A 13234-nucleotide genomic window follows, 5' to 3' on the forward strand; every position below is an offset into this window, starting at 1 on the left:
ACCTCATAATGTCAACTAGTTTTTCATTAGTTTATTATATTTCACTTTTAAGATTTCCTCCATTTAATCTATTTTTGGAATCCACTGGCATGCACATGGTACAATGATTTTGGCTCTTGACTGATGTTAGGGAATGTGGAGCACAAAGTTGAAATTATTTAGAAAATTGCATAATATTTTAAAAAAAATACTCCTAACATAAAATTAAATAATCACTTTAATTTTTTATTTTTATAAAGTATTTTGATATTTAACATTTTATTTTGAAGTAAAAAATATCTTTTTATAAATCAAAATTGTTAGTTAACAAATGATTATCACTCTAAAATAAGAAAAAAAATTACCCTAAAATAAAAGATTAAAGGCCAAAATATTATTGGAAAAATATATTTTATCAAATGCTAAAGACCTTTTTATCTTAAAATAAAATATTAGAACTGAAATACTCTTGAAAAATTATAATAAATATTTTAATAAGTATTGAAGGATTAATTTTTATATCTACTTAATTATAGGATAAATTATGTGGATTATTATTTTCTCGAAACTATCACTGAAAACGATTATAAGATTTTGATTTATGTATTTTTTTGAAACATTTTTATATTTATATTCAAAGATATGTTATATATATTAGGATAAGCATAAATTGGATCCAATTAGATTTTTGGTTCATCTAAATTTAAACAGAATATAAAATTTAAAAAAGTTTTATTCAATTTAATTTTTAGGTTAAAATCCGAGTTAAAAAACTTTTGAAGCCGAGGCTATCGAATTTGATTCGGTCAAAATTCGATAAAAGCTAGATTCGGGTTGACTCGGCTTGAGACCTTAACGAATTGAGTCGAACAAAGTCCACTTCGACTCGATAATTTCATGAACAACTCTTTATTTTTTATAACTTTTTAATAGTTATATTGAAAAATTATTAAATTATTAATAGATAATAAAAGATGATAAACTACTAATCTATTAATTCTCTAATAAATAATTTAAAATATTAAATTATTTATTAGAGAATTATTATTCTACTACACCCTAAATTCAACTCCTAATTATTATTTTAATATCCTAATTATTATTTTAATATATTTATGGATTGTTATTTTAGTATTTAGATTTTGAATTTGTTATATATATTCTTTTGATTTTTTTTTAAATTTATTAATTTACGTTTATATTAAGTTCTATATAGTATTAATAGATTTTACTTATAATTAAAAAATAAAATAAAAATTCTGGTGAATTTAACGAGCAACTAAGCGAGCAATAAGCTTAACGAGCAACGAGTCGAATAATAAATTTTTTTAACGAGTACGAATTGAAGAAAATTTTAACGAGCAATGAGTCGAGTCTAACTATAAAATCTTTTAAGGAGTATGAGCCGAGCATTGCCTAACTAGCTATAGTCTAAAACCACCAGCTGAACCTGGCCGACCCCCATCCGTTTCACTCCACCAAAGGTCGCATCCACAGGCCACAAAAGCCATAAATAAAAAGCCAAAGCCTCCCTCAAGTGAATTCGATTTTCGCCTTGGCTCTCTGTAAAACCACCACCACCGTTCCCGTTCCGTTCACTCTCTCACCCCGTTATCCTTTTCTCTCAATTTCAGTTGTGTTCTTCACACCGGTAATAATTTATTTTCTTTCCAGAATTTTGATTTTGAATTTTTTTTTAATCTAAAATCCGGAAGTCTTTTTCTGTCCATACAGTTCGAATCATAAATCGCTGTATCGTACGGTGAGACATGACATCGTTGATGACGAATTCAGTGAAGAACACAACAAATTCTCAGCGTATCAAAAGGAAAACGAAGAAGAATCCGATGATGAAAGGGAACCAAAAGCCGCCGAGCCACGCCGCCTGGAGATCGGAGACCCAGCAACAAATCTATTCCTCGAAGCTTCTTCAAGCTTTGAGCAATATCAATCTCAATAGTACTCCTTCCCATTCGGCTCCGCACGGCGGTCGAGCCGTCCGTGAAGTCGCGGATAGAGCCTTGGCCGTCTCGGCTAAGGGGAGAACGAGGTGGAGTCGTGCCATTTTGACGAGCCGGCTTAAGCTCAAATTTCGAAAGCAGAAGAAATCATCGTTGCGGAGGGGATCCACCGCCGCTTCCGTTGCTGCCGTAACCAGGACCAGCCGGTCGAAGAAACCGAGAGTTTGCATTTTGAAATTGAAAGCGAAGAGTGGACCGAGTGTTCAAAGGAAAGTAAAGGTTCTCGGCAGATTGGTTCCCGGTTGCCGGGAGGAACCGTTACCTGTAATTCTCGAAGAAGCGACTGATTACATTGCGGCGCTTGAGATGCAGGTTCGAGCCATGAGCGCCCTCGCCGATCTGTTATCTGGCTCCGGAGCCGCTACCTCTAGCTCGGCTCCTCCGCCTCAATGGCCAATGCCGCCGACTAGCTAGTAATGCTTATTTATTCACTTAATTGACAAATGCCAACTGTCATCCCCATCTCTTTCCCCAAAAAATTATTGCTAGTAGTATCTTCCATCTCCCATCTCTTGAGTAATCACATATTCTGTTTTCATTTAATTTTCATCGCATTTTAATTTAGTTTAATTTAATCTATGGGATGATCACGATGACCGAGTGAGGTTTCAGCAGTGATCGCATCTGTCGTTCAATTCAATGGGATTTAAGCACTTCCTATTCCCAAAGGTAGACTGGTGGTGGCGGTGGGTCACTTTCGCCGTGCAACTGATTGGATGTCATTGCCGGATGGGTTTGGCAGAGAATTGTTGTTTGGGAGTAGTAGCGAATCAAATAGGGCAATTACTGCTTACTGAAGGATGGGATCAACAATGATCAATGAAACTTTCGGCCGTCAATATCCACCCACCCCCCAGTCGGCCACCGCTTGCTTCTGATAAGGTGTCCAATTTTGAAATGGGCTTAAATTAAATCTGCAGCTATCAATTCCTATTTTAAAATGGTGTAAAGTGTTATTGGGTCGGAAATATTGCTATTCTTGGGCCCCTTTATAAAATGAAATATTTCGCTTTTAGCCCATATAAAACTTAATTCTTTATTTCAGTCCTTTTAGTTTTCTTGGTTATATAGAAAATGTATACTTTTCACCTATTCCAAAAGTTAATTAAATTAATCTCTCTTTATTTCCTTGACAAAAATCTTCATCTCTCTTTTTGGAAGCAACACCAATAATAGGTTAATTTAAATAAAATCTTATAAAATATATAAATTTCGAATGACCCCTTCTACACGATACTATGATTTAAATTCTTAACTTTTACTTAACACTTAATTCCTCTAAATCAACTGATAATTGATACCAAAATTTAAGGTTCGCTTCTTCATAAGTGAATCCATTATCTTATCTTAGGTGTTGCCACTGTCCTAAGCCCGTCCTTATATGTATATTATTTTAGGTGTTGCCACTGTCCCATGAATTGCAGAAAGCTTGTGGTGCAAATTTGGAACTTGGCAAAAGGGTGCGCTGATCTGATTCAATGTGAAAGGGGTTGTGGAACAAAGCTTGAGCAGAGCACTGCAATTGTGTCAGCCACACACCTGTAAATGCCTTGCTTTTGAAAATGTTGCTGATTTGGTCAGAAAACCAACATGGCGTTAGGCCTAACCTGGTAATGGTTTCACACCCAAAACATATATGGTTCCAAAAAACAGGGTTCGTGTCAGGTTTTTTTCCGGTTGTTTTCAGGACATGAATTGGGCTGCCACAGTGCTTGCTCGGTTTCAACTTCGGCCCAGGTTTTCACGCTATTGTCGGTGGGGTTTTATAACCAAAAAGGCTAAATTTCATGCTAGTCCTTATACTTCGTCTATGCTTTCGTTTTAGTCTCTGTTGTTGTGTCCTTGAAATGTTGAAAGTAAATGTGTTCAAACTTTACTATTAGGTACGGTTACCGAGTTCATAATGATTTGCTTACCAAGTTGCTATGACGTAAACTCAACATTATCGAAAAAGTGAATAACTATTTGATACATTAATGTAGCAGTTCACGATGCTAACATAATAATTAATGATGTTTACATAATGATTTATAATCACCGATCAAATAATACTCTTACAATCATATTCATTTTAAATACATCATAATCGATAAAATCATTCACTACAAACACTAACTAAATTCAAAATAGCAAAATACAATTTATAAGAATAATTCGCCAAAAAAAAATTCAAAGATATTTAAATTTAATTTTTTTATTAATCTGGAGTAAGTACAATATATTGTATGTTTAAAGATATCTCTTAATCATTTGATATTAAACATTTATAACTTCTGATATTATTGATTAGGGGTGTACGCGGTCGGTTTGGATCGATTTTTGGCTAAAAATTCATTCGATCCGAAAGTATATATGTTTGCGGTTTAAATCGATTTGGATGTTTCTAAAAAAATCCGATCCGATCCGATACAATTAAGTACGGTTTGGATGTTTAAAAAAAATCTTGATGAACAAACAATGTGCAAAAAAACACACAATACTTTAAAATCCTTGCATTTATAATTTGTAAATTAGCATAACAGTAGGTAAAAGAATCTCTTGCATTTTCAATAATCTTGTTACAACTTTTTTGACCTATATTATATATATTCAAGAGTCTTAATAGGAAAGTCAACTATACAAGAAATATGGAAACATTTCATTGTAATAGATATCGGTTCGGTTTAGATCGATTTCGGAATTCTAAACCGAAATCGAACCGATTGGTTTTTTTTTAAAAAAAAATCAAACACTAAATCGATTTCGGTTTTTTCGATTATCGACTTTTTGAATCGGTTTTCGGTTATTTTTTTTGGATCGGATTGGATCTGAACACCCTTATTCTTGATGCTCGAAATCTTAAATCCTAAACTCTAAATTTAAATCCTAAATTGGTGTTAAAGGTAAAAGGAAAAACCATATGCTGGTGAAGGAAATCAACGTCTGGTTTTCACATGGAAGATCAAAAAGGTCAAAATTATTCATCTATCTGCCCACAGACCTTTAGTTCTTTGTCTTAAAACCTTAACTTTATTTTGGCCAAATACCTAGGTGGGGTTTAAGGTTTTATGGTGAAATGGATCGATGTAAGTAAGGATAGGCAGGGGTCCAGTTAAATCGAGTTTACAATTGATATCAGGGTTTCAAATAGCGATCGAATAACGGTGTCACGGTCGTTATATCGCGGTCGCGGAGGTGTCCGAAACCGCTATCACGGAAAATAACAGTGTGAAGCGGGATCACACCAATAGCGGCGGATTGCAGCCGCAATTTAACGGATCGCGACCAATCGCTGCAATAGCGGACCGCTATTCCTCTATTATTCCGTTATTTTAATTTTTTAAATAAAAAAAAACAGGTTTTTTATTTTAAAAAATCAGATCCTTCGAAAAAAATTCACGATCGCGATATCCTCAATTATCGCAATAACATCCGTTATATCTACAACAATGATAAACACGATGCGATCGAAAACGTGACCGCAAACATTATTTAAAACTCTGATTGATCTAATCTGACCGGAATATATATATATATATTTTCTACCCAAAACTCAATTCAATCCGAATTTAAAATGAGTCGCACTAATAAAAAATGTACGTTCGTACATAGACGAGATATTTAACAAGGTTCATATCAATGGAGTTTTGTTCGAACACATCGTTCTTCTAATTTATTTCTTCCATGAAATGAGTCGCACTACAATTTTTCGAATCGATTCAAAATAAAATTTAGGTCACAAATCTTAATAATACTATTTTCCAATAAGGGCATGCATGCGTTGCAATCAAAGCCATTAGGTATTTTCTTTTTGGAGGCTTTATAAAATAATGAGTGGCATGGGGATTATGTTATCAAATTTGTGTGGGTCTTAAGTCTGTTTGTGAGCTTCAATATCAATGTGTCGTTGTTTGACTTATTGCATGGCAACAGTCTCTGCAGGGTTTGAATTTTGAGTTCAACTTGTTGGGAGGCGTTTCGGTCGACAACAGCACCATCATAAAAGGGCCATGTGAGACTTATTAATACTTGTCGCAAAATATTGTTTTCAAAATCTTATATTACTATGCAGTGTCTGTTCTAGAGGCTCCAACCAGGCTCGGTTTAAGGGTCCTAAACCAGGATGTGATGACAAAAAGATAAATGGAGGCCCACACCTGGTTTCCCCCCCAATCATCAAAATGGGACTCACTGAATTATCATGTTTCCGAGTGTTTGAAATAAAAAATAATAATGTTTAATTCTTTTTAATTATTAAACTTAAAAATATTTTCAAGAATGGGTCCCTTATATTGTGTCTGCGAACACCGAACATTACACGCGTAATGTAAGACAAAAATAGTCAAAATCACAGTTTACCATAAATATCACAGTTTACTATAAAAATCAAATATATTTACCATGTTTCCGAGTGTTTGAAATAAAAATGATGTTTAAAAATATTTTTTTAATTATTAAACTTAAAAATATTTTTAAGAATGGACCCCTCCAAACCTGGGCCCTAGGCGGTCGCTCTCCTCGCCTATGCTCAAGGCCGGCCCTGCTCTCAACCAAGGACGAAGACATGATTTCAAGGGGGAAAAGTATAACTTTTCTAAAATGGAGGGGCAATTTCATAATTATTCCATAAGTATTTAAATTATATATATAAATTAAAGGTAAAAAAACAATTTTTTGGCTGGGGTGTCACATTGCCTGCCAAGCCCTTAGTGGTTCCGTCCTTGCTTTCAATCATTTGACAATGATCGCTCAAATATCATACATTCGTTGTGGTTAAACCTAAGACCTCTGGAGATAACAGACATCTCTTCAACCATTGAGATCGTCTGATTTGTACAATAGCATTCCATTTAATCATTGAGGTCACTTAATGGGTTCATCATATTCATATTGATATTTAAATTGAAAGTAACAAAAAACTTTATATTTACATTGTTTATAATCAAAACATAATGTTATGGTAAATTGGATAAATCAAAATCGAATTATTAGTTAGTTGTCACAACTTATTATATATAAGTAAAAGAAATCACGCGTAAGCACATTTGGACGGTTGGTCAAGTTGTTCATTTTTATTTTCTTATATTTATTTAGATCATGGATTCTAGACCCATTAGGAACCCTTCACGTATATACATTTTTCAATATCATCCATAAGGATCGTTATGGATCGGACTTTTAGTTCGACTTGAGTATAATACTCTTTAACCCGAATCAAATATAAAGAAGCTCCACCTAATTCAAAACCCCATCTAATTTTAAAATTTTGTGTCTCATCTGATTCAACTTGATATATATAGATCAGGTGACACCCTTCTAATCTTGAGTCGAGTTAAATGTGGTTGGAGGAATTTAATTTTTAGGTTAAATTTAGGTGGGGTAAAAACTCGATCCAACCTAACCTATGACCATTCCTAGGTCGGATACTTATTTTCACCCAAAATATGAGATTAATTCGACCCAAACTTATCATTCGAAAAACTAATTTTATCTAATCTAAACATAAATTTAAAGGAGAATTCCAATCCTTTTCAATTAAATCTAATCAAAATATAATAAATTTAAAACAAATATTATATTGTACATATTTGAATGCCTATAGCTTCGATAAGGGCAAAGAGATGTGCACGTAAAGTTAGGGCGATTAGGGATGTAAAATCATGTAATCATTCAGGTTCCAGTCGAGTCCTGTCAAGTCAGGTCAAATCAGATACAGGTCATGTTAGGCCAATTTGATAGTTTGACTCATAATGTCAAATCAATTCGGGTCATTTTCAAGTTGCTTTTATAATCATATTCAGTTCAGGTTTGGATTGGGTTAATTTCAGTTCGGATTGATGTCATTTCAGGTCAAAACGGTTTAGGTCCAAATTAGTTAATTTCTAGGTTAATTCAGATTCAGATGGAATTCAGGTCAAAACTCGTTCATATCGGGTCACATTATTGACATATAAATCTTGTCGGGTACAAATTGACTTCAGGTTGGGGTTTTTTCGGGTTAATTATTTTTCGTCTTTCATGAATGACGAATTGTAATTTTTAATTGTATATGATTTCGAGTAAATTACAAAAAATATAAATAGTTGCGAGTCAATTTTAATAAAAATATAATTTTAAGGACTAAATTGAACAAAAAAAATTACATACAAAAATTTAAATAAATTAAACACTGAGAATGTATGAGGAATCAAATTGAAATATAAATAAGTATGGGCCAATTTCATATACAAATATAATTTTAATGACTAGATTGAAGTAAATTAAAAAAAATATAAATAAGTGCGGGTCGATTTCATATACAAATATAATTTTAAGGACTAAATTGAACAAATATGAAATTACAAAATAAAATTTAAATAAATTACACAACATGTAGGGATCAAATCCAAAATAATTGTAAAATATGAAATTAAAATTAATATAAAAATGGACTGAATTGCATTTATTTTAAAAGTTGAAGAAAATTAGATCAATTTTAATATATATATATATATATATATATTATAATACTTATGATGAATGTTATGATAATATGATAATGCATGTATATATTATATATAATACTTATAATATGATAATGTTATGCATACATTATAAGTATATAACTATACAAAAATATAATATATATAACTATACATTATATTTATAAGTATATATATACTTATACATATGTATACTTATACCTATATATATAATTACACACACATACACACATATATATAAAAGTATCTATATATAGGTGTGTGTATATATATATCATTAAACATAAGTGATTAAAATAAAAGATTCTAAAATTAATATTCACATTTAATAATTTTACACATTAAAGAAAGAAGGAAAAATTAAAAGTAATTAGAATGTATACAGTGCTGAATTGCATTGAATTGAAAAATTCAAGAAAAGATTTATAATGTGACCATGACTAAAATGAAAGAAATTAAAAACCAAATTACAAAACAGAAAACTACTAAATGTTAGAGGACCGTGTTTCTAATTAACAAAAAATCTATTGGGAATTAAAAAAGGCACCAACATTAAAAAATAAATGAAATTTCCCTCTTCCAATTTATAAATTCCCAAAAAATAAATTTTTCCCTCTTCCCTCTTTTAAATTTTGGCAAAAAAAAAAAACCCAATTTGTCAAAATTTGACAATTACCTCTTCTAAATTTCTAAACACTCAATTTTCCCTCAAAAATAATCTTTCTTCTAAAAAGTTCCCTCACCACTCAATTTTAAATTGATGATTAAAATTTAAATTTTCAATCTCAAGTAAATTAATCATTTATATATATATTTTAAAATTTAAATTATATTTAAATTATTAATTAATTAATACATATAAATAAATTCAACTTGTAAATATTTAAATTAATTTTATATAATCTAATAAAATCATGTTCAATAAATAAATTATTTAATAAAATTAATTTACTGATTATAATTAATTTGTATAATATAAGAATTATAATTAATATAGAAAGTAAATTTATTAATTTAATTATTATAATTAACAGTTTATATTAACTTTTAAAGAGTAATCATATTAATTATTATATTTTATTTAATTGTCAAAAAAATTATCATAACTAATAATATTTTTAACTTCTAAAAAGTAATCATATTAATTATCATAGTTTATTATAAATTTAAAATCTCACAACTTCATCAATTGTATCTTATAAGTCACTTAAATATCAGTTCAATTTAATAATAGATCGGATCATTTACAGGTTGAGTCAATTACAGATTAGGTTATTACGGGTCAGGTTGATAACAAGTCAGATAATATTAGTTATTTATCGGGTTAATCACAAGTTTAGGTTCATCTCAGGTTAGTTGCATGTTGGGTTTGGTTATCACAATATCATGTTCAATTTGGGTGCAAGTCGTTCTCAGTTCAGGTACATGTCGTAAATTTTCAGGTTCAACTCGGGTTCAGGTCAACACCAGTTCGGACTCGAATCAGTTTCGGATCACCACCTCCTCGGGTTATAAACAGTTTTGACTTAAATCAATTTTAGTCAATTTTACAGGTCGGATCAATTTTTTATATCCCTAAGGGTGATATTATGTCCCGAGGTCAAGTGTTTGAGGCCATTTCTTTGGTTTTTTTAATCTATTTTCTAAATTTTCTAAAAAAAAAATTGTTTTTTAAATTTAATTAAATAATGTATTTTTGTTCCTTTGTGTTACAGAGATGGACGCGTTTTTACGTTAACATTTTATATTTTCACTTTATTTTATTTATTTGGTCATATTACTGTTGACTTTTACTTTTTTCCCTTTTAATTTCAATTACTTAAATTTATTTATTGCAAACAAATCTCTGACTCACATTCCTAACTGCCCATTGCCGCAATTTCCGCTAGGCGTTTCCCATTCATTTTTTATCAAGATAAATTAATTATAAAGTAATATTCGTTATAAATATTTTAATTATATAATAATGAAAGTTTAATTATTCTGTTATAGTTTCTGGTGTTTAAATTCGTGACATATAGGAACAGTAATAATTTCTTTAATCACTGAGATAAATTTATTAGTGCTCTTCTAGATAATAACTACTTTTGAATATACGTACGAATAAACATAAGATAATATTTTTTAAAAAAAATTAATTGAAAAAACAAATGTTTATTTAAATTTTCTTAATTAATTTGATAATGAATGTCGATATTTAAATCAGTATTCATATGGGAAATATATAGAAATAATAATAAATCTCATAATCAACTAAGATCCTTTGATTCATGCAATAATAATTATTTTTTATAATGTTAAGGTTAAAAAAACTTAAAATATATTTTTTAGTATATGATGATTATAGGGAGACATCTGTTCAAAATACTCTCAATTATTTTGACAATAAATATTATATTAAAAATCATTTTGATTTTTAGTATATGATATGAATATATATTTTATTTACTAGTCTAATTATATTTTATAATTAAATTTAGTGATAGTCTATTCAAAATGTGTATTACTCGTAAATGATTTACCATTATATTTTTAATTTGTATATATATAATCTATTTTATATTAATATTTTCGGTGATTAAAGATTGTATTGTTCTCTTTTGAGGTCTTGAGTTCGAGCAATTCTTTTGTAGATTGTGGTCATTATCGATGACTAAAAAAATTACAAACCGATACTACTTTACAATTATCCCAGACTATTAAAAAAACATTAATTTTACGATAGGGAATTTTAATGTAAAAATAATATAAATTAATTATTGACTTGGTCTAAATATAAAATATAAGCAAGACTCTTGTGGATGTCTAATTCAAGTTGTTGGGTTGACTATTTAGTCTAGTCTTTAAGATATAAAGATAGAAAGAGACCAGTTAATAAATGATATTAAATATAATTTAAATTTAAATTGATAATATCGACCCCTACATATAATTTTTTTTAAAATATATTAAAATACACCAATATCATATATTAATATTTAAAAAAAAGAATACGTACCTATCTATGTATAATTGTATATTAATTATATTTTTTTTCTAGAATCTAACTTTTTGTTTAAACAATATGTAATCAAGAGGAACAAGTTTTCCCTTGCAACCTTCATTAGTGGAACAACGACGTCAACATTAATCTAGAATTGGAATCATGACACATGAAGAAAACTATGGTAAACCCAAGATTAGTTTTGTTTTTAATATTTATTTAATCAAATTAAGCTAATTATTGAATAGCAAACAATCAATGAATCTAAACTTGGGTTTGGTAGTTGATGGATGAAAAAAATAATAATCATAATGATATTAAGTTCAAATATTTATAGGATGGTTAAAAATATATGGACTCGACAGGTTTCAACCCGATTTTATAGGGGTTTTTTTAAAATATCAAGGCTCTAGATGAGGCGGGAGGGGTTATATAGTATATAACTTTAGAGCGGGACTGGTTATATAGTATATAACTTTGGAGCGGGACAGGATTGGGTTTAAGGTGAAAAATACCGACCCAACCCGGTTAATTTTACCTTTATGTATAATATTTTATATTTTAAGAATTTTTATTATATATTATTTAATTATTATAAAATATATTAATTTAACCATATAAAATATAATAAATATTTATAAATATATTATTTTAATTATTTTAAATATTAATATATTTGAATCGGGTCAGGTCGAGGTCGGAGTTTTAGTCTAAAAATCAAGACGGATTCAGGGCGGAAAAAAATCTAAAATTCATCGGGACAAAACATGATTAGATTTTAGATATATATTTGCGAGTCGGGTTGGGGCCACCAGAAAACCGACCTGCCCCATTACGTGCCTATCTCTAAATATTTAATATATGGTTAATTAATTTTAATTTTGAGTTTATTTGTATTGTGTATTAATAAAATTATAGATACTCGTTTTTTTTCCCTTTTGTTGTTTGATATTATATCTCAATTCGATTTCGATTGTAAGAGTCACTCTCTCTCAAAAAAAAAAATTAAACATGTAATTCTCTGACTCACTACACTGATCATCAAACTATGAAATTTTTATGATTGGTTGATTGTAGTTTCGGGTAAAACTTAGGATGTGGCTTGATATTCATTTTTTTTTTTGCAAAATTGAAAAAGTTTAATACCAAAACAAGTGCCTAATTATACCTCAATTCTTGAATAGGTGCCTAAACTATTTTTTGAATCATCCAAGTGTCTAATGTTACAAATGTGACCATTTTAAGTGCTCGGTCCGTCAACGACATTAATTTTTCCGTTAAACGACACATGTCACAATCTGGTGATTTTAAAATTTATTTTTTAAAAAATATTATTATATTTGTGAAAAACACTAATTTCTCTTAAATTATAAAAAAGTCCTAAAATCCCAAAATCCTATCCTTAACAAGTCGTCGCCCCCTTTCCGACCATGACCACCACTGCCGACGTAGTCCCTGCCATCCTCCTAGTCATACACCGTCATAGTTATCGTCAAAATCGCGTAGGATTGTAATTTTCATCCTAAGATTTATGGGTATAAAACGTCGATCTGTCACGATTTCATGGGAGTTTTGGTTACCGTGGGGAGATGAGGTCTAGTGGAGCTTCGTCGACGATGAAGGGTGAGGTCGACATGGGTTTAGGAGTTGAAATGAAGGTTTTCAAAGTTTTGGGTTATTTCAAAATGTTTTATGCTTTTCTTTTAAAAAAATATATATGATTTTAAATTTTTAAATTTTAAATAAATTTTTTAAAATCACCAGATTGTGACCCGTGTCACTTAACGGAG

The 13234-nt window shown here is 29.9% G+C and overlaps 1 protein-coding gene across 1 annotated transcript; it reads left to right on the forward strand.

The window, feature by feature from the left end:
• Window positions 1–1426: 1426 nt before the first annotated feature.
• On the forward strand, window positions 1427–2525 carry LOC120152558 (transcription factor bHLH148-like). The gene is made up of 2 exons (XM_039164758.1): window positions 1427–1630; window positions 1714–2525. Exon 2 carries the CDS (start codon window positions 1749–1751, stop codon window positions 2412–2414), a length of 666 nt encoding a protein of 221 aa, XP_039020689.1. The 5' UTR covers window positions 1427–1630; window positions 1714–1748; the 3' UTR covers window positions 2415–2525.
• The last annotated feature ends 10709 nt before the right edge of the window (window positions 2526–13234 follow it).

This window comes from Hibiscus syriacus, unplaced genomic scaffold, assembly GCF_006381635.1.
Source record: "Hibiscus syriacus cultivar Baekdansim isolate YM2019G1 unplaced genomic scaffold, ASM638163v2 tig00111092_pilon, whole genome shotgun sequence".
NCBI lineage: Eukaryota > Viridiplantae > Streptophyta > Magnoliopsida > Malvales > Malvaceae > Hibiscus > Hibiscus syriacus.